A 23,287-nucleotide genomic window follows, 5' to 3' on the forward strand; every position below is an offset into this window, starting at 1 on the left:
ATGTTAAAAGACAAAATACAAAAATTAAAAGAGATTAAATAAAATGCCCACAACTCTTACAATAGGTTAAAACACATTAAAAGTAATAAAAACCCAACCCCATCCCATCAGGCCAGGCCAGCTTGTTCGAAGAGATACGTCTTTAGATCGCGCTGGAAGGAGCGCAGGTCGGGCGCTCTAGATACTTTGGCTGGCTCTAGATACTATGTTTACAGAAATTGGGATGATTGTTGCACAAATGGACATGTTTAAAGTTATCTGAAATCTATGGATGTAAACCTGCACATATCCAAAAGAGAAAGTAGAAGATTTACTGAACTCTCACTTCCTCAGAAACATGAATTGTTCCAGGCAGTAAATATTTTAAGATTACAGTTTCAAATGAAAAGCTTTTATCTTCTCTCTTAGGATAAATTATGTGTGGACATTCCAAAATAAACAATGGGAGTACATAGAATTAGTCCAGATTATTAATACTTTGGTGTCAGTTGCAGCCCAAGTTTTGTTTGGGTAGTATGATCCCCAAAGTGACCTTTCATCAATGGAAAACCATCAGGATCAAATATAATTAAAGAATATTGATGAGAAAATATTTTTTTTTGCAAAAAAAATGTTTCTCAAGACCCAACATTCAGTTATTACAGCTTGAAGATAACAATACTTTCTGAATTGGATAGAATATCTTCTGCAACATTATAGAAATATGCAGGTGACAGCACTCATATATACAGTATGTTATGCTAATGCTTTTTCAGATCCAAGTCATTTCTTCTATTATTTTAACTAAATTATATATATATATTTATGGTGCCTTCAGGGTAGACCATATGCTGGAAATGTATAAATAATTTAAAATCAGTCAAATCAGTGCTGCCCTCACATTACTTGCAGTGCTACAGCTGGGTGGTCAGTATTAGTCTTTTGTTGCAGCCATAAATTTAATTCTTTATTATTATGTTCTTTTTCAAGGACATGTTGAAATGATGTGTTTTCTTCTCCCACTTTGTTTTAAACAGGTGGACAATATTTATCTATTTCTCAGCCGAAAGGGAAGGCAGGTCGATTTGCCCGCTTGGTTCTCCCACTTGGCCATTTAGCTCGCTCGGAAGAGCTGTGCTTATCCTTTAGGCATAAAGTATCTGGGTTACACTCTGGTTTGCTTCAAGTCTTTTTAAGAAAGACTGGCATTCATGGGCCAGCAATTTGGGGAAGGAACAGAGGTCATGGTTGGAGTCAAACGCATATAACATTGAAAGGACCTGGCATCAAAAGTGTGAGTACAAATCTGAGATCTAAGGGGGAAAAATAAACAGAAAGAAAGAGAGAGCACAATATTATTTATATTTAGTATATTCAATAGAGTTACATTTTCTTCTATTAATCTCTATATGTGTTACAATTTCTTCAATGAGTGTCTTGATTGCTTAATGTTAATTATCAAAATAGAATCTGCAGAGCACCTTTTTCTATGACCACCATAAAAATTAAATCATCTAACATCTTAACCGTTATACTACTAAAGATCTTCCCCACGCTCCCCAGTATTGGATTAAATTCCCTGTTGCATTGTTTTATGGATTGAGCTTGAAACATATAAAGCATGTTGTCTTCCCCAGATTCCTCAAAACATTGTTCTTTCCACAATAACCATTTTTCTTCAAGTATTGATTACATTTGAAAGCATTACTTAAATTGCAGTTCCCCACTTCAGTTGCAAGAATTTGTAATTTTAAAATCTGGAACACTTCCCCTGTGCCCAAAATTTGGGTGGCATGAATATTTGTGGTATGATAGAATGAAGGTTATAATGTGAATTTTAAAAATCACTATGTGCCCTATTGAGAATACTGTATTAAATAGATAAAAATTCAGGTTGTACCTGAAAACACTTCTGTGGCTCTCAGCATAAAGAAACATTTGATAGATAAGAAATAATAAGCAAATATAAATGGCTAACTTATCATGAAATATTAGAAATTTGTCAAGGGGAATATAAAGTAAAATCAAAAGAGGAATTGATGACAGAGGGACATTTGAAAATGGTTTTTTATTTACAGTTAATATACATATTTAAAGTAGACAAAAAGGAGTTTATCATTTTGAATATTGTAAGACAGAGTTTGAAATGAAATTGGGTACAAAAGATGGAACTGGAATTTTTAAATGTATACAAGTGAAATAATGATGAAAAGAATTATAAAGGGAATTAAACTTTTGAGAGTAATATACATATGGAACAATGGGATACATAAGTGGTTGAAAGGATTGAAATTTACATTATGCTATAATCTTAAAGAGAATTTTTACAAAATGATGTACTGCTGGAATATGTTAGTGGAGAAATTCTCTAGAAGCATAGAAATATATGAAAGCATTTCAAATACATGTTGGAAATGTGAACAGCAGAGACATTTTATCATATGTGGTGGACATGTAAAAAAACTACAATATTGTGGATTGAAGTATATAAACTGATTTGGAGGATTTAAAAGGTTAATATACAATTGAGACCAAAGGTCTTTCCTTGGGACCAATGGACTAACAGATGGAAAAATTAAGGGAACCTTGCATATGATAACTGCAGCAAGATTACTGCATGCATGCACATGGAAAGATTTGGCAGTTTGTTTTAAGGTTATCCTTTCAAGTAAAATCCCATGTGGATCTCCATGAATAATTATTGCAAAATTATTTTGAGTCTATCAGCCAAAATAATTGCACACAACTTGTAGTTTTTATTCAATAATATTAACTTATAGCTTCTTGTTAAAGTCAAATCTTGTCCCTCTTTGGATGTTAATGCTTTATTGGCCTCTTTCCAATTCTCTGGCATCTTTTATCCTTGTAAGATTAATCAGGCTTTGTAAAGGTTGTAAAAATTCATCCTCAAATCATTTATAATAAGAACCTGATCATCCATCTGGTCAGACACCTTTCCTAATTTAACCTTTTTAGTTTTAGCAACCTCCCTTATTGTTATATATCCATTCATAATCCATGATTAACTTAAAGCTAAACCTGAATGAATGTACATCAGAAGTAAATGCAAATATATTTTGCTCCTTTTTAAGTAATGCTAAAAATATTCCATATTTCTCTCAACATCATATAATAAACTAAAGGAACAGCAGCCCATAAGCTGAAAGTTGCCAAGTTCACACATTGCACTTATCCAAAATGTAGTGTTGCTTAGTATAATTTGTGAGTATAATTGTTGTGCCATAAATCATGGTTCATAGCTTGGTGTTATGTATAGCTAAAGTCATTGTTACTTTTTAAACAAGCAATAGCTTAACATGATACATGAACCTAATCAGTCTCATATGTCTTTATTTTTTTTCCTCCCCTCAGGTTATTTTTAAGGGAGAAAAAGGAAAAGGAAGAACTGGGGAAATTGGGCTGGATGATATAAGTTTGAGAAAAGGCCGATGTTCTCAGGTCCATTAGTGGCACAGATGGGCGAAGAGAACAGACTTTCGTTGTCCATACCTATTATTTGAGACATGTAAATGATTGATAACTTCTCCTTTGTCTTTGTGAAATCACAGTGGATCTCCAGATAAATAATTCAAATTTTCTGTAATAGTAAAGAAAGTTTAAACAGATGTTGAAGAGGCCATTAACATTGCCTGTGCTTTAAGAGGTTCTGAATGTAGGATAAATACACGTCCTTTATGAAGAAAAGACTGCCTAAATGTTATAAAAAAGAGTCAACAACTGAATTCATGTCTTCTTTGTGTTTCCCATTGGCTGATTATGGCTCATTTTGTGTCACAAGCTAAAGATGCAGCTGTTATTGTACTGCATCAGTTTTTAAAGAAGAGTATTTTGTGTGTCTCTGTGTGTATGATAACATGTATCCCATTATCTTATTATAAAAGACAGTTAAAGAATAGCACTGCAACCCTTAATATGGGTAGTGCTGTGTTATGTATAAATATGTATTATGATTATTAATGTATTTATATATGTTGTATATTTGCAAACTCTAGTTGTAAGGCGAAATAGTAGTTGCGCATGTTACAGTTAAACCAGCGAAACAAGCTGGTAGTCCAATATATAAGACCCAGCAATTGTCCTGCCTTTCAAAACTAAAATAGTAGAATAGTTTACATAATTGCAAAAAAAACTGTATAATGTAAGTATTACCAGAATCAGGAGAATTAGACTCAGCAGTCCTTTTCTGAAAAGAAAAGCATTCATGACTGATATCAGTAGCACAACTTGGCCTTGATGGATTTTTTTTTTAAAATATAGTCAAGGAAAGTTTGGCAGATAGAAATTTTTCCTCTCTTAGTCAGAAACTATTAAGAAACAAAATAGGTTTTGGGGTTCATAAGCAAAGAAATGCAGAATGACTTTCCTGAACATAGAAGGAGGGTTGCAAAACAGATCAATTTCAGATTTATCAAAACTCCGTCTTGCACAGTAGAGCATAGAGAAAAAAAATCCAAGACAACAAAAATGCAGTAGAATGCAGTAAAATGCAATAGAAAATCCAAAGAGAGTTTTGAATGGCTTAGAATTTGGACCTTTTAGTTCTTATTTACAAAAAATGGAAAATTTAAAAAGTTTCCCCATATGTTAATCTCCCCAAGAAACTATCCAGGTGGTGGGGACTGCCACGGAAAATCCTCTTTTTCATTGCCTCAAAGTGAGTAGATCTTCAACTAATAAGACACAAAACAGGTGACCAACATATCACATTTTATAAGTCAAAAATAATTTAACTTAATTTCAACTTACTCCATATCTGAAATTACTTCTTACTAATGTGTGATTTCTTCCTGTATTTCTCACTATATACCAGAGGTCAATAATATGGCACCCTAAAAGGTATTCAACCATCCTCTCACCCATTTAATTACATGTATTTATTTCTAGAACTTATTAAAGTCTCTTGAGTTCACAGGGGCATTCTTTGATAAGATTGCAGGATATTTAAGAGTTAAAGTCATTGAAATTTTGCAGTTATTAAAAATTTGCAACATTCAGACTAAATCAGTTATAGATATATTTTTGACAGAAATAATGTTTATTAAGGCATAGTACTTTGTAAAGAAGCACTGTAAAAGTAAATTGATGGCCTTTAATACATTCCATTACAGCCATTGAAACAGTAACATCTTAGACCAGGTATGTCAAACTTGCATCATCATGTGACATGTCATCACGTACCGTATTTTTCAAACCATAAGACGCACTTTCCCCCCCAAAAAAGGTGGGGAGGAAAACGAGGGTGCGTCTTATGGTCCAAAGGTGATCCATATGGCCAGCCCCAACCTCCGCAAGGGAGATTGCCAGGAGCACGAATCGGCATGTGCTGAGAAACGCCGATCTGGCGCTCCTGCAATCTCCCTCGCTCGGTTTCAACTTCCCTTGCTACAAGAGAAAGCAGGGTGAAACGGAGCGAGGGAGATTGCCAGGAACGCGAATCGGCCGGGCCACAGGGCCCCCTCTGCGGGTACTGCTCTAATGCAGAGAGGGAAGGACAAAGAGGGACGGAAGGAAGGAAAGAAGGAAGGGACAATGGGGGAGGGAGGGAGAGAGAGAAATAGAGAGAGTGAGGGAGAGAGAGAAGGAGAAAAAAATAGGGAGGGAAAGAAAGAGGGAGAGAGAGAGAAAGGGAGAGACAAGGAGAAAGAAAGAGGGAGGGAAATAGAGGGAGAGAGAAAAATAGAGAGGGAGAGAAAGGGAGAGAGAAGGAGAAAGGGAGGGAAGTAGAGGGAGAGAGAAAGGGAGAAATAGAGGGAAAGAGAAAAATAGGGAGAGAAAGGGAGAGAGAAAGAGGGAGAGATAGGAGAGAGAAAGGACTACCTGTACTTTATCATTTTTTTCCTTTTTTGGGGGCGGGTCAAGTTTTTGACACCTTGCTGGGTGACTGGTGGTACTCAGACATTGCCTTGTCCTAAAAGTGTTACAATGGATGAAAAGGTTGAAAAGCCCTGTTTTAGCATACCGATAGTATTTGGTTCAGAATATTTTTTTCTTGTTTTCCTGCTCTAAAAACTGGGTGCGTCTTATGGTCCGAAAATTTTTTAAGACTTTAAAAAAAGTAAAAGCTGTTAGTTTCAATAGCATCATATTACAAGATTATCAAGCATAAACCTCTAAAAATGATAAATGATCCTCTCTACAAATATAACTAATGATTTTCTTTGGAGTTAGAGTTGTAATAATAATAATAATAATAGTAGTATACTACTTGTAATCAACTTTAATTTATGAAGACATGGTGGCCTAGATGTGGAGCTTTTGCCTCACAATCAGGAGATTTAGTTCAATCTAGGTAGTGGCAGATATTTTTCTCTCTGGGTGCAATGAGCTATTGTCTGCTGTGAACTGCATAGGCATCAGGAAGGGCATCTGGTAAGTAAATGCTCAAGCTCCATTTAGTAGCCTCGAACCCCCCCCCCCATGCAAGGGATTACATGGTCATTAAAAGAAAAAAAATCATTTTAAATTTATATATCAAATAAAACAATAACAAAAGCTACATGTTTGTAAACTGAAACAGACTTTTAAAGTGTTTTCACATGTACAGTTCTATAGAAGCTCCAGAGATCACAGATTTATTGCTACACACTACAATTTAATTTAATTTAATTTATTATCATTTCTATACCGCCCTTCTCCCGAAGGACTCAGGGCGGTGTACAGGGCAAGAATAAAACACAGAAATTTACAAAAATTAAAAGATAATTAAATGCATGCCCGATTAAAATACAATTGATACATAGTAAAAACCCCAATAAAAATGATAAAAAACCCCACCAATCCCCCCTCAGGCCAGGCCGGCTTGCTCGAACAAGTATGTTTTCAGATCGCGGCGAAAGGAGCGCAGATCGGGCGCCGTCCGGAGCTCAACCGGTAACTGGTTCCATAGCTCCGGGGCACCCACAGAGAAGGATCTCCCCCTGGGAGCCACCAGACGGCATTCTCTGACCGGTGGCACCCTGAGGAGGCCCTCTCTGTGGGAACGCACAGGGCGCAGGGAGCTTGATGCCGGCAGCAGATGTTCCCTGAGGTACTCCGGCCCCATGCCATGGAGGGCTTTGAACACCATTACTAGCACCTTGAATCTCACCCGGAAGACAACTGGCAACCAATGCAGCTCACGGAGCAGAGGTGTCACGTGGGAGTATCGGGAGACTCCCAACACAACTCTCGCGGCTGCATTCTGTACCAGTTGGAGCCTCCGGGTGGTCCTCAAGGGAAGCCCCATGTAGAGAGCGTTGCAGTAGTCTAGACGAGAGGTCACGAGCGCGTGAGTGACCGTGCATAAATCATCCCGGCTTAGATAGGGCCGCAACTGGCGCACCAGGCGAACCTGGGCGAAAGCCCCCCTAGTCACGGCCACCATGTGATCTTCCAAGGTAAGCCGCGAATCTAGGAGGACTCCCAAGTTGCGAGCCCTATCTACGGGGGGTAATAATTCACCCCCCATAGAAAGAGATGGAATATCCGAATAGACCCGGGATGAAGGTATGCAAAGCCACTCGGTCTTGTCGGGGTTGAGTCGAAGTCTGTTCCTCCCCATCCAGACCCGAACCGCCTCCAGGCAATGGGACATCACGTTGAGGGCATCACTGGGGTGGTTTGGGGTAGAAAGAAAAAGCTGGGTATCATCAGCGTACTGATGATACCCAACTCCAAAGCCACGAATGATCTCACCCAGCGGTTTCATATAGATGTTGAACAGGAGAGGCGAGAGGACCGACCCCTGAGGAACTCCACAAACGAGAGACCTCACGGTCGACCTCTGCCCTCCTGTCAACACCGACTGCGAGCGTCCCTGGAGATAGGAGGAGAACCACTGTAAAACCGTGCCTCCCACTCCCAATCCCCTGAGACGCCGCAGCAGGATACCATGGTCGATGGTATCGAAAGCCGCTGAGAGGTCTAATAGGACTAGAACAGAGGAATGACCCCTGTCCCGAGCCCTCCAGAGATCATTCACCAGCGCGACCAATGCCGTCTCCGTGCTGTGCCCGGGCCTGAAACCGATTGGTACGGGTCTAGATAATCCGCTTCATCCAGGACCAAAGGGAGCTGATGCGCCACCACACTCTCAACAACCTTCGCAAGAAAGCGAAGGTTGGAGACCGGACGAAAGTTGTTCAATACAGCTGGGTCCAAGGCAGGCTTCTTGAGGAGGGGCCTCACCACCGCCTCTTTCAAGACGGCAGGGAAGCTACCCTCACTCAAAGAAGCTGATATAACTGCCTGGAACCAGCTGCGTGTCCTCTCCCGGGCTGCATAAACCAGCCAGGAAGGGCACGGGTCCAATAAACATGTGGTGGAGCTCAGTCTCCCCATAATCCTGTCCACTTCCTCCGGAGTCACAGAATCAAACTCCTCCCAAATGATATCGACAAGACCACCCGCGTCCTGATCGCCAGACTCTGCCCAGTCAGAGTCCAGACCGGTCCCAATCCGAGTGATTTTGTCCGACAGATAATTGTTAAACTCCTCGGCACGACCCTGCAATGCGGAAGAGATGACATGCAAATCTGAATTAAACTAGCGGTAGTCAGTGGATTTGCATATCTGATAATCAACTATCACGCTGCAAAAATAAGTGTTTTGTCCTTTTTAACAGAGTTGAAAACTGCAGTACACAAAATTCATTATGGTGAATTAAGAATATGTTAAAAAAACTTAATATTTCCTTTTGTTAAAAATGCTTTTATAGATTCTGGCCAAATACTTCTGTTATTCCTGAATTATGCTGACAGTATTAAATAACACATTCTTTAAATTATGCCATGATCATGCTTTATGGAAACTATATGCATTTTTATATTTTCTAAAGCTTTGCATACAAATAAATTAATTAAATAAGAATGTATACTTTTTTGATTACTATTTTCCCTAACTTTCCAATGGATCTACTCAATTCCACTTAATGGGCTACTATTGGAGTGAATAAGATATAAGCTCAGCTAGGAATGTCATGTTTGTGTTGTAATATGTACGCAATTCAAGACGGTGTTATGATTCAGCTCTGATACACTTCATCATCCACTTTAGGCTCCTCTTTCAATAGGCAGACTGTTAACTATTTTCTAGATGGGAACAAATCCCCAATAAAGATATGGGTTGCTGCTTCTAACAGCAATGAATTGAAAGAGATTTGAATAATGGCTTTTGAAAAAGTAAAATGTAATTCATAGAGGCATGAATTGCTTCCATATTTGGTTGTCCCGCTTTTAGAATAATAGCAAAAAAGAAACTCATAAATCTCTAGTGAGTCACATGAGCACCATGTGCAAAGATATCTCATGGCTTCATGTTTGGAGAAATGCCTTCCCTTTGAATGCATATATTTGGTTCAGTGTCTGTTGAGTTGTCAAAAGATTTTCTGTTGAAAATTATTTTCTGGAAACTTCTTGTGACAGGTTAATGCATCATAAAAATATTTGTCATGCTTGGATTTCATAAAAGCAACAATCAAGAATTTTCATTTAAGCTATTCTTTCTAAGTTGTAGGTATATTTCTGGAGGTATACAAGTAGAAAATATCATATATATTTAAGGAACACAGTGTTGTGTCACACAATATTTATGATAATTTATACAGACCTATCTGACTCACCATATATGTGGTCTAAGAAAGAGGATGTTACTTGCAGCAGATGGGTTTTTTAAATCATCATTAATGAAGGTGAGAAAATGCTCCAAACCAACAAATTGATTCAGATGCACATCTGAATCTTTCATCTATATTTAATTGGCATACATTCTTTTTTGAAAAATGTTAGTATTTTAAACATGCCTAAAGTCCATTATTAATGGCACCTAGGTGCAACTGTATAATAACTTATCTATCTTTTCTTCTTTTGATTACTGTCTTCATAATTGTCAAAATAGTTTTCTGATACAACCTATTAAAATGATATGGTATCCTTGTTTACTCATGTTTTAATCAGTTTTAGACCCATTCATAAATTATGAACTAACACAGAAACTTTATACAAAACAATATATCCGGTACTAAGAATTTCTCACCATATGCAAACACAATCTATAAGCGTGGATTGGTATTAAATACATTTGTTAAATCTGGATTATACATGAGTATTAAAAATGGATTCAGTTCAAAGAATACATACGCCCATGCGCATAACCACATAACCTATCTTGCCTTTAGGTTATCCAATACATTGAGATCAATATCCTGATGTTCTTATTTCTTTCATTGATGGGAATAAGGCTTTAACAGAACATAATTTCACTTGTTTTATACATTGGGGGTTTTTTGGATGAAGGTTACAACCAAAAAATACCATAAAATCAACAGCATTTCTTAAATTGTACTTGATTAAGCTTTGCCTTGCAGTAATGGGAGGTTAGTTCTTCAACTGCTCTTCAACTTTTAAACCTTTTGAATTAAAATCCATATGTTTCTATCACAGACTATTTTCTTCTTCCTCAAGTATTGTTTGAGAAGGTACTGTAAGGGCTACAGGGCCATTTGCTTAATGTTGCTTTGACCTTTGCTCAAGATGATGAACACGATGTTATTGTGCTTTGGAATGAATATGATGAAGAAGAAAGATGGAAAGTGGATTGAATTGAGGATGCACTACTTTTGTCTTTTTAAAGGTTAGTGGATGTTTTTAGAATGATATTTTATATCCAAAATGGTAGAACAAAGTGTCATCAACTTTTAGTCATTATGAGATGGAGAGGATTTGGGAGAGGCAAAGAGAAAGGTTTCATGGAGTCCCAAGTTGGGTTATTTTGGATATAGAAGAAATACTGCTGTGCACTCATGAATATTCTCTCTTTCCCTGCTTCTACCTCTCTCTCCCTCTCTATCAGAAGGAAATAAGAAAAAAGGAAAGGAAAGAGAAAGGCCTGCTATAGAGGACATATAAATTTGAAGAAATAAACTCCATTTACAGCAACATAATATAAAAAAATAAAATTAAGATAAAATTACTAAAACCAAAAAAGTTTTATTTTTCATAATATTGGATTGGTTTGTGAACTTGCCCTGCTGATACAAAAGGGCAACCAATTTAAGTGAAGCAACAAGTCTGATAACATTAATTCTAATAGACATTGGCTGCAATGGTTTTCTAAAAATTGCTAATGAGGCTGTTTCCTCAGGCATTTGTTTCCCAACTGTATATTTTAAGATTTAAGCTTAAGAATCATGATCTGAATAGGCTTCAGCATGCTGAATGCTATGTGGGGCTTCAGTTGACATTTATAAAGAGCTTATATTTCTTAAGTGTTCTTTTTGCCATAATCTCAAACAAATAGTCATTGCTGTAACACACGTTCTTTCAGTCAAAACTCTTAAAAATATGTGGGGTTGTAGGCAAACATGCTTTTTCATTCATTTCAATATCCCCAAATCAGGCTGAGATTAACTGCAAGAAATAAGGAAGATTAGACTTTTTTCCCAGACTGCTAAAAAAGCAATTTTTTATTGTTATGAGTGAACTTTATGAATTGTGAGGAGCCAAATATTGGATCATTTTGCTTTACATCCAAAATTCTGACACTTGGTTACAATTTTGCATGATAGCAACGCAGGAACATACAGAAGTGTAATCACATTGTGATATTCTGAGAGACAAATGTAGTAAGCAGCAGAAATGTCACAGATTTTATACATGGCAAAAATGAATATATTGTAGCTGCAGCGCAAGTCTTTCTACCCTACCCTTGCCCTAGTTCACAGGTCTGCAACCCGTGGCTCCGGAGCCGTATGCGGCTCTTTCAGCTGTCTCCTGCGGCTCCCAGTCTTCTGCTATGTGTAGTAAAAAAAAAAGTGGGACTAAAAAAGTTCAACCAATCAATTCAAATATGCAGGGTAGGTGCATATCTCACCTTGGCTACACTCTTCAGTCAAACCCTGTTCTGCGCATGTGCGCATGTACGCGCATGCGCACACATTTTTTGCGGCTCCCAGTTTTTCCTTTTGTGAGGGAACCGGTTCCGAGTGGCTCTTTCACTGTTTCAGGTTGCTGACCCCTGCCCTAGTCCAACTGAGAAATTGTTATGAGCCAGGAAAAACAATTTGAAAATCTCTGTAAGAAATTTCCTTGGACAGATGACATACTTAATATTTAATATTTAATGGGGGACATGGGCAGTATTAACCACATGGTATTTCCCACATAACCTTGCAGAATAATCTAGCATACTTATAAAAAGTGTTATGTAATTCAAGCTAAAGGCAGAAAAGAGCCTGGGTAGCAATTTACATAAAAGCCAGACACATTGACTTTATTACAGTATTTATGAGCCCCATTAAACCTTGACTGAATGAAACCGCCACCTCCATCTACCATTTTATCAGCTTTGCCTTGTTTATAATTGAGATATTATGGCTGCTTGAACAGCAATGCTGGTTTCTAATTTCTTCAGGGGAGAGCTATTAAATTAATTGTGCATTAAAACATTATGCAGGCTGTGAGCTGTTTGCAAAGTATCAATATCTTTGCAGGATTGGTGGGGTTTTGTGACTATGGCCTTAATTTAATTTGGACAATTAAACTGAGGCTAAAAGGGAATATACAAGAGAATAACAGGAAGAGTTGAATTTCACTGTTCAGTTAGGGTGAATTATTAAGAAAAAAAGTAATTTTGAACTGCATATTTCTCTGCTGTCCTTGATTAGGTTGTATGCATGGAGTAGAGGCAATATATTTTGTAACTCAGAACATTATGAAGGTTAATAAGAGCACAACATTTTTGATCAACAACCATACATGTCTTATTTATGTACAGATAAGAAGGAAAATGGATGTGAACATTTTTAAAAAGCAGGAAATCCTCACACTTTTCTTAAATTATTAACCTAATCCTGCTCTACAGTCCATTTTCTCCAATATTTTCCAGTTGTGTTGCTAATTGGAAAAGTTACTTTTTTAAAACTTTTCTAAAATCAGCAACAGCGGCTGAGGAGTAAATGGAATTAAATCAAAAGGGTGAGAAATATGCTTGCTCTTTCTTGGCACGTGGATAACACAAAACCATGCCAACATTACCATTACCCTAGACTGCTTTAACATGGGGGTGCCCTTAAATGTTATTCAGAAACTACAGTTGTTCAAAATGCAGTAGCTTTTTATTGAATTTGAAAATGAAAAATGAACAAGTTAAATAATGATAACATGGGCAAAGAATTTTGGAAATAACATAGATTTAGAAAAATGGCAAAACTTGTGGGAAGGAAATTATAAACTGACAATGTCAACTTCTTATAAAGAAAACCTATATAAAATGTTTTACAGATGGCACTTGCCACCAGCAAAGTTAGCAGAAATGTTTAAAAATCTGTCAGATAGATGTCGGAAATGTAAATATAAGTCAGATACTTATTACCATGTATGGTGGACATGTGTTAAAACAAAGAGGTACTGGACAAAAATACATACTTGGCTAGAAAAGATGTTGGGAAAGCATGTAGATTTTAAACCTGAACTTTTTTTACTAGGTATAATACAAGAAAAGATTGATAAACAAAGTATATACTTGATTTAACATGTGATAACAGCAGCAAGAATCATATTCACACAATATTGGAAAAATGAAGAAATACCACCAGAGGAAGAAATAATTTAAAAAAAATACTAGAATATGCAGAAATGGACAAACTTACTATGAGGTTGAGAGAAAAAGAAGAAACAGAATACTTTCAAACTTGGGAATTATTTTATCAATGGCTGGAGAAAGGAATAAAGGATTAGGAATTAAATTTGTATTAGTGAATGCTAAACTCAGACAACACGTTTGTTGAATAAATACTACTGAAATGTATGAAAAAAACAATAACTTTACAAAAAAATGCAGTAGCTCATACACTTCTGAAAACATGATGACAATATCTAAGAGCAGTTTTACTGACCCTGCATTAGTTGCCAATTAGTTTCTGGGCTCAGTTTAAAGGGCTTGGTACCCAGATACTACATGACTGTCTTCACTTACTGGTTTTGGCCTGATTAAATCTACCAGGAAGAAGCTTCTGCAAAACCTACACTCTCAGGAGATTCAGGGAGCTGAGGCAAGCAGGCAAATTTTTTTTGTTGCTCATGGACACTGTCGAATGGACTCCTCTTGATCAAGCTAGCTTCCTCTTTGCTGGTCATTCAAAACCTCTTGAAGACCAACCTATTTTAGACAATCTGATTTGATTTGATTTGATGTTGCCATCTTTTCTAGCTTCTTCTATCTGTGTATTGTCACCATGTTGTGCTTTTATTTTATGTTGAATATGTTTTATAGTAAATAGTATTTTCTAGGTGGGCCACCAAGAGTTGTTTTGACTGAGGTAGCCTGGAAATGTTTTTAATAAATGAACAATCAAACTAATGCACTGCAATGCATATGAGGTAGCTTTTGAAGGCAATATGGAAGTTGTGGTAGCCAGACAGCTGGTGCACAACTCCACCATTGCAAGATAACACTGATTTCATTCTTGCATTGGTTTACTAACAAGCTTCTGTGTCCAATTCAAAATTATTGTCTACAAAGACCTATTGCAGGAGATTAATGGATTACATCTGCGTTATTCAAATTGATCCTCTCCATCTAGTCCAAATATATCAAGTGAGTCTGCCAAAAGACCTCTTGCTCACAGGAAGCATAAGAGCTGAATCAGATGGCAGATTTGATGTGTGTGGTGGCTCTATAACAGGGGTGTCAACTGTTGGCCCATGGGCCGGTTGCATCATGCAGAGGCCATGCCCAGCCTAGCTCCGGCAATGCGAAAAAAATCACAATAAGGCGCAACATGTCACATGACGTAGCGAGTTTGCTCTAATAATAACTTTCCCCAGAAGTATATGTAGTGCTTTTTTCTTAAATTCCACAAGGTAGTAAAAACATTCCACTGTGCCACTGATGCTAATCAATCATAATCATTTCATTTTTGTATTATAATTTATTTCTATAATTTTCTGCTTTTCTGGCTTTGTTATATACTGTGTAGAATCTTGTGATTGGAGTAGTCTGTAAATTAATAAATGGCTATGTAACTGAGGTATATATGCCTTCAGATTCTTTTTCAAGGCATATATAGTTGTGTGATTGATAATATCCAAGTTATCAACTAAGGGAGAACTTTACTTCTTGGTGTTGAAAAAAAATTCCTGTAAACTATTGTAGCTTGAAGCTCTGAAAAGAATTTGAATTCTGGAATTACATGGTGTCTAGAAAATCTCATTAATGTAGTACTATTAGCAGGAAGCCCAGAAAGGGCACCTTAACATTTGAAACATCAATGCTACTGAGTTATACTGCAATATTTGCAAGTCAAAAATGGTGGCAAAGTCAAGATGCTGCTAATGAAAAAAATGCTGACCTTAGTCTTTTCCATGATCTTTTCACTTTTACATATACTAGAGAATGTACATAATTCTTGGTCCCATGTCAACTGAACCTGTGCTCTTTGAAAATTGATGTATTTATCTGCATACTTTAATCAGAGACAATTTTGCTCTCTACGATATAGCATTAAAGAATGTTGCTTTATTAATTTCAAATAAGGATAAACGTTGGGTATTCTGTGGCAGAACATGCATCATTTTGCCATCATTTTTAGGATACCTTTGCTTCTTTTTTTCAATAATGAACTAAAGTTAGTGTTTCAATGTAACCAATAATAATAAAGCCCAATATTGTAATAACAATAATTAATCATTGACAGCAGTAATACAGAGCTGACAGAAAGGGCTAAGTGAGCATCCAGAGTATGGCATTCAACCTTATAACAATGGCACCAAGAAAAGCCTTTTTCACATCCCAATCAGCTGCACCTCAGTAACCATCTGCAAACAGAAGTTCTAGTATAGAGCTGTTCAGTGTTTTAAGCTGGTAGATGCCTGAGGTCTGAAGACATGAAAGTTAATGTGAAGAACTCAGCATTGCCAAAACTATCACTGCAGGTAAGAAATGTGATTTGAAAAGCTGCTATCGACCAGTGTGAAGGATAAAACTTTAGTGTTTCTCAACCTTAGAAAGTTGAAGATGTGTGGATTTCAATTTCCAGAATTCCTCAGCCAACACACACACACACACACACACACACACACACACACACACACTCTTCTTAAAAAATTCCAGTGTTGGAGCATTCACAGATTCTGGAGGCAGGTTGTTCCACTGATTAATTGTTCTAACTGTCAGGAAGTTCCTTGTTAGTTCTAGGTTGCTTTTCTCTTTGGTTAGTTTCCATCCTTTGCTTCTTGTCCTGCCTTCAGGCGCTTTGGAGAATAGCTGAGATATTGGAACACTGCTATCATGTCACCCCTCGTCCTTCTCTTCATTAAACTAGACATACCCAATTCCAGCAACTGTTCCTTATACGTTTTAGCCTCCAGACCTCTAATCATCTTTGCTGCTCTTCTCTGTACTCTTTCTAGAGTCTCAAAATATTTTTTACATTGTGATGACCAAAACTGGATGCAGTATTCCAAGTATGGCCTTACCAAGATGTTATAAAGTCATATTAACACTTCACGTGATCTTGATTCTATCCCTGTTAATGCAGCCTAGCACTGTGTTGCCTTTTTTGGCAGCTGCAACACACTGCTGGCTCATATTTAAGTGATAGTCCACTAGGACTCTAAGATCCCTGTCATAGTTACTACTATTGAGCAAGGTACTACCTATACTATACCTGTGCATTTGATTTTTCTTGCCTAAATGTAGAACCTTACATTTTTCATCATTGAATTTAATTTTATTAGATAGCACCCAATGTTTATGTCTGTCAAGATCCTCCTGTATCTTAAGCCTATCTTCTGGAGTGTTGGCTATTCCTGCCAGCTTGGTGTCGTCTGCAAATTTGATGACTTCCCCATATATCCCCTCATCTGAATCATTGATGAAGATGTTGTAGAGCACTGGGCCCAGAACAAAGCCCTGGGGCTTTGTAGATGGCGTTCCATTGAGGACCACATGCTGAGTACGGCTGGTCAGCCAGCTACGAATCCATCTGGTGGTGATGCTGCCTTAACCCACATTTTTCTATTATCAAGTAGTAGGTTGTGGTCTACTTTATCAAATGCCTTATTGAAGTCCAAGTAAATTATATCCACAGCATTTTTCTGGTCCACTAATTTTGTCAGCTGGTCAAAGAATCCAATAAGATTTGTCTGGCATGATCTGTTTTTGACAAACCCATGTCGGCTTTTGGTAATGACTTTGTTTGCCTCTAGATGTTTGCTGATTCATTGCTTGATTATCTTTTCCAGAATCTTCCCAGCTATTGAGGTCAGGCTGATAGGTCTGTAGTTTCCTGGATCCATTTTTCCCCATTTTTGAAGATGGGAACTACATCAGCTCTTTTCCATCCTCTGGTAGTTCCCCAGTGCTCCAGGATCCTTGAAAAATATAGTCCAGTGGTTCTCAGATCAAATCTACCAGTTCCTTCAGGCCAAGCATTTATGTCCCTATATGATTTTGAAGAAGTGTAAAAAAGATTTATTAAAACTTTTATGCACAAGGCTGTGTATTTAAAAATTAAGGGTTTATTTTTGCAACTCATTACTTTAACGTGTGTTACATCTGATAGGTTCTGCTTGATCCAATGTTTAACAATAACATCAGTTTTCTGTCCTTGGGACAGGTAGAATTTCCTGGATGTTTGTTCTGGCATGAGTAACCAACTTACTTTCACAGGGCTGTTAAATAAACAGGAATTATTTGTTGCAGGAAACCAACTTGTAGGTCCTGTCATTCTAACTTCTCACATGGAATGTCAAGTTATCTCTTTAAAAGTTAATTCCTTTTTTTTTTTAAAAAAAATCATGAATAGAAATAAAATAGCCAAACATTCTGCTAAGGTATTATTACAATATCTCACCTCAGTACTTGCCTTCCACTCCAAGATTACTCAGCTGTCAAAAAAGAAAGACATTCAACAGCTTTTATATAAGTCTTTCTGTTCAAAGCTTGTTTGAGTGACTAGCTCAATACCAATTTTTTTTGCTGTTTTGCTAAATCTAATACATCTCCTTTTTAGTGTCATCTTTTAGCCATCATCCACAATGAGAACACATGAGACACTTCCACAAAATACCACTTTCACTCCCCAATTAGTCCAAAGCAATTTAAAGTGGGATATAAATTGATTTCTTCCATATAACTTTGGGATTATGAGAACACAAGTCAATCAGTGCTTCTCTCCAGCTGGCTATTAAGAAGGCATGGAAATTATAAATACAACAATAGAACTAATATAAAATATATTTTAAAAAACCAGTAATAATAAAAACAATGTCAAGCAACTGACGTCCCCAAGATGGATATCAATAAAACTCATCGAGGATTGAAAGCCCAGTGAAGAGTAATATCTTAAAGGTTCTCCTAAAAACAAATGATATTTATGGTCTTTTAGAGGTACAGAGTTCTAAACTATGAGTGTTCCCATAGAGAAGGCCTGTTGTATTCTTCACACAGTCCTAATTTCTTAACAGGCATTCCTAATGGTCACTGGACACGAAGATTCAGTTCTGGCAATAGTGCCTGATGTAACTTGGTGTAACTTGGTGTGAGACCATATAAAACTTTCTATGTGACCCAGAGTTTTAATGCAGTGGTGGGATTCAAATACGTGACAAACCAGTTCTCTGTGTGGATGCCGCTTCTGGAAGTCCATTTTGGGTCTGGGCAACAAAAAATTAGCTACTGGTTCTGCCGAACTGGTGCAAACTGGCTAAATCCCACCACTGGTTTAATGTAATAGCTTCAGGGGAGATGTTGTGAAGCAATAGTGGGACTGACCTTCTAATAATTTTGTTTATGCATTCTGGATCAACTTCCAGGTTGTCTCTAAAAACATTTCCATATTGTGTAATCCATTGGAATGGTAATTAAGGCATGAGTTACCTACCCCAGAACATCCTGGTCCAGATATATAGTTCTAGAGCAATAAAATATCCTTTCGGTCCCAGACTGACATTTTCATTACCATTGCATGCATTAATTTGCAGTCATCCTCATCTAAGCATTTCTAATGAAGCCATCATTCCTCTGGAGTAAAAAGATACTTGAAAGCTGGAAAGCTATGAAGATGGCAACATAGAATACAGTATTATAAATTTTGACAGGTGTGTTTCACCATTTTTCTACCAATGTGGAAGGTTACAGGGGTAGCTGAAATGCATAAGAAGGGCTTATAATTTTTAGGTAAAACACAAACTTGTTAGGTTATACATCAATTTCTTTCCCAATGAATATAAAGGGGAAAGCAGAGGAAATGCTGGTCAATCCATCTGGATGATCTTAGGCCAGTCACTTTCTCTCAACCTCCTAGTAAAGAGGCAAATCACATCTGAAAACTACACAGAAGAACTATACAAGAATGAGCTTAATATCCCTGATAATCACAATGAGGTGGTCACTGACATCGAGCCAGACATCCTAGAATGTGAAGTGAAGTGGGCCTTAGAAAAGCTGAGCAGCAACAAAGCTAGTTGAGGTGACAGTATTCCAGCTGAGCTATTCAAAATCTTAAAAGACGATGCAGTAAAAGTGCTACACTCAATTTGCCAGCAAATTTGGAAAACTCAACAGTGGCCACAGGATTGGAAAAGATCAGTTTACATTCCAATTCCAAAGAAAGGCAGTGCCAAAGAATGTTCAAACTATCGCACCATTGCACTCATTTCTCATGCTAGTAAAGTTATGCTTAAAATCCTACAAGCTAGACTCCAGCAGTATGTGGACCGAGAACTACCAGAAGTACAGGCAGGATTTCGAAGAGGCAGAGGAACTAGAGATCAAATTGCCAACATACGCTGGATCATGGAGAAAGCTAGAGAGTTCCAGAAAAACATCTACTTCTGCTTCATTGACTATGCTAAAGCCTTTGATTGTGTGGATCATAACAAACTGTGGCAAATTCTTAAAGAGATGGGCACACCAGACCTTCTTATTTGTCTCTTGAGAAACCTATATGTGGGCCAAGAAGCAACAGTGAAAACTGGACATGGAACCACTGATTGGTTCAAAATTGGAAAAGGAGTCCGGCAAGGCTGTATACTGTCGCCCTGCCTATTTAACCTATATGCAGAGCACATCATGAGAAAGTCAGGGCTAGATGAATCAAAAGTTAAAATTAAGATTGCCGGAAGAAATATCAACAACCTAAGATATGCAGATGATACCACTCTAATGGCAGAAAGTGAAAAAGAACTAAAGAGCCTCTTATTGAGGGTGAAGAAGGAGAATGCAAAACTTGGGTTGAAACTTAACTTTAAGAAAACCAAGATCATGGCATCTGGCCCTCTCAATTCCTGGCAAATAGATGGGGAAGAAATGGAGGTAGTGACATATTTTATTTTCCTGGGCTCCAAGATCACCGCAGATGGGGACTGTAGCCAAGAAATTAAGACACTTGCTCCTGGGAAGGAAAGCCATGGCAAATCTAGACAGCACACTAAAAAGCAGAGACATCACCCTGTCAACAAAAGTGCGTATAGTCAAGGCTATGGTCTTCCCAGTTGCAATGTATGGCAGTGAAAGTTGGACCATAAGAAAGGCTGAGCGCCAAAGAATTGAGGCCTTTGAACTGTGGTGCTGGAGAAGACTCCTGCGAGTCCCTTGGACTGCAAGGCGGTCAAACCAGTCAGTCCTAGAGAGTCAATCCTGACTGCTCTTTAGAAGGCCAGATCCTGAAGCTAAGACTCAAATACTTTGGCCACCTAATGAGAAGGAAGGACTCACTGGAGAAGAGCCTAATGCTGGGAAAGGTTGAGGGCAAGAGAAGAAGGGGATGACAGAGAATGAGGTGGCTGGATGGAGTCACTGAAGCAGTAGGCGTGAGCCTAAATGGACTCCAGAAGATGGTAGAGGACAGGAAGGCCTGGAGGAACGTTGTCCATAGGGTCGCGATGGGTCGGACACGACTTCGCAGCTAACAACAATGGGATCTCTTGGTGATTTATGTTTTAAAAGAATTGCATATAGCCCTGCTTAGCTTCTGGACACAGATACGGTCAACCTAGTACTTTCCCTTGATGCAGCAAAATTAGGTAGCCCTGAAAAAGTTTGGGTCAAATCTTCTTTAAGCTGAACTTGATATCCATGTAAAGAGTTTTGGCAAAAATGTGGAAATGATTTGAACTAATTATTTTTTCAACTTCCCTGTCTCTGGTAGTTTCCTGCCAAGATAGCAACTGGGCCTGTCCCTGCTTAGGTATTTGGGAATGTAATAAAGATACGAGATGCTGTCTTGAAACCAACTCGAACTCCAATCATATTGTAACATTTTTCACGTGTCTTTTCCTGTGCTTTAAAATCTTAAATGTTAAATAGCCTAATAGATCACAAATCCTGCATGTGATTAGAACCCAGGTGGTAAAAAAACCCCACAACTTAAACAGACAAACGTGTTCAATGTTAATTTTATTTTTCTGAGTTGTCTGACTAAAGCCCTGCTACATTAAGTATGTATATTTGGAGGAAAGAAAAAGAAAAGAAAAGAAAAGGATGAGAATTACTGATAAGTCAACTACTTAGCAATTATTTTTGTAATGCTTTCTTTAAAAGAAACCTCAAATCTTTGCTGTCACTATTTCCAACATATTGAAACAAAACTGGGCTTTGCCTGTAGGAAATTCTGAAGGAGATGCAGTGGACCATCTGATTATTACTAGATTTTTTTTCTCATTTGCCTCTTTTAAACAAAACCTAAATAACCTGGTCATCTCCAAATTTTGGAAATCTAAAGTCTGGGTTTGGGAGATAAGTTTTAGCAACCCAAAGAGAATTTAAGTTTTTTTCCACTAGCCATCAATATTGTCTAGCTATTCATAAAAGAGATTTTCTTTCCAGCTTTCTTGCAGCAAATAGAAAGAGTGCATTGTTCTTGGTCAGCTAGTGTATAAGTGATCTCTATTCGCTTCCTTTTTGAACACTCCTGATCTAATTAATAAATCACGAAATAACACTGCTAAAAGGGAAGCAGGAATCGGCAGGCAGTCTGAATATCACTATTGTTTGACTCTAAAAAGCAACCTAAGTCTATGGATGTTTCTGATCCTGCATGCAGAATTTATATGGCACACACAATATCACAGAATCAGATTATGACTGGGAAATCTGTACACAATTCTGAAATTCACTGAAAGATTTAAGCAACTAACTGCCTCTTGTAGCATCTTAAATGTAGAGTTGCTGTGAAAACAAAATGATGAAAAAATACAATCTCTCTTTATTTCTTGGAGCTTATTGAATTTATAGCATAAAGTAGGGCTTGTGAAGCTTTAAAAACTGCTTTGCAAACCATGCTCAACCCCCCCCCCCCCAACCCAGGGCTCCAGAAAGAGAATCCCAGAAATAATGCAAAAATACTCTGATGTTAATTATCTTATTGCTGTGCCTCAATTAAAAAATATAGACATCTATGGAAGGGCAAGAATGGGCATAGGATGAGCCATGCACTGCAGCAGAAATTCCACTCCTTGCATATTTTTACTTGTGACACAAGTACAAAACAGCAAAATTAAAAGATCATGATGCATGTATAATCATTTGGGGATCGTGATGGTTAGAAACAGATTCCTATGATGAATAGCATTACTTCTAGATTGTACAGCATCTTACTGAAGTGGGTGGAACTGAAGATTTACAAATTAAATTACATAGCTCCCTTGCTGTCTATCTTGTCAGCAAGACCTAATAGCATTATTCACAAGAGAAGACTTGATATACTAGGTCATTTTCTACTTTAATGGAGTCCATAATCTTCTAGCACTGCCTCACTCCATTCTTCTTAGGATAAACTGATCAGCATCTAAATGAAAGCATGCACACAAGTTTAATATCAGAAATGTATATGCAACCATTGTACAAACTGTTATTGTCCTTAAAGTGTTTCTTTGTGAACAAAGAGACTTGATTGGAAGCTTAACACAATTTCTTAAAAATTAAACAGTGACCTTCTTTGATTATTCTTTGTCTCCGCAGCATTAGATGAATGAAAAAATTCTCTCCTAAGGCTAATCTTTCATATACCTGAAGAAGCAGACAGAAGTTGTGAAACCCACAAGAAGCTTTATCATTAATCCAAAAATATTTTATAATCAGCCTAATCAAATCAAATCTTTATTATGTTATAGACCAGCATAAGAAGGATGGGGTACAGTCAGTTAAAAAGCATAGAAAATATATAGTATATACACACACATAGAAAATACACACACACACACAAACACACACACACACACACATATAAAAGCCTAAAAATCTAAAAGTTGGGAAAATCTAAAAGTTGGGATAGGAACATTTGATGGGTATAGGAGAATATAAAGATTAG

General features: G+C 37.4%; 1 protein-coding gene across 2 annotated transcripts in view; it reads left to right on the forward strand.

Annotated features, from left to right (window-relative positions):
- NPNT (nephronectin) overlaps positions 1-5,506 on the forward strand; it is a 63,875-nt gene extending 58,369 nt beyond the window's left edge. For both annotated transcript variants that reach the window (XM_081332821.1, XM_081332822.1), the window contains 2 exons: positions 1,017-1,273; positions 3,352-5,506. In XM_081332821.1, the coding sequence (XP_081188947.1) occupies positions 1,017-1,273; positions 3,352-3,447 (353 nt within the window). In that variant the 3' untranslated portion in view covers positions 3,448-5,506. The remainder of the gene's footprint in view (positions 1-1,016; positions 1,274-3,351) is intronic.
- Positions 5,507-23,287: the final 17,781 nt, after the last annotated feature.

This window comes from Vipera berus (assembly GCF_964194415.1).
Source record: "Vipera berus genome assembly, chromosome: 7".
Taxonomy (NCBI): domain Eukaryota; kingdom Metazoa; phylum Chordata; class Lepidosauria; order Squamata; family Viperidae; genus Vipera; species Vipera berus.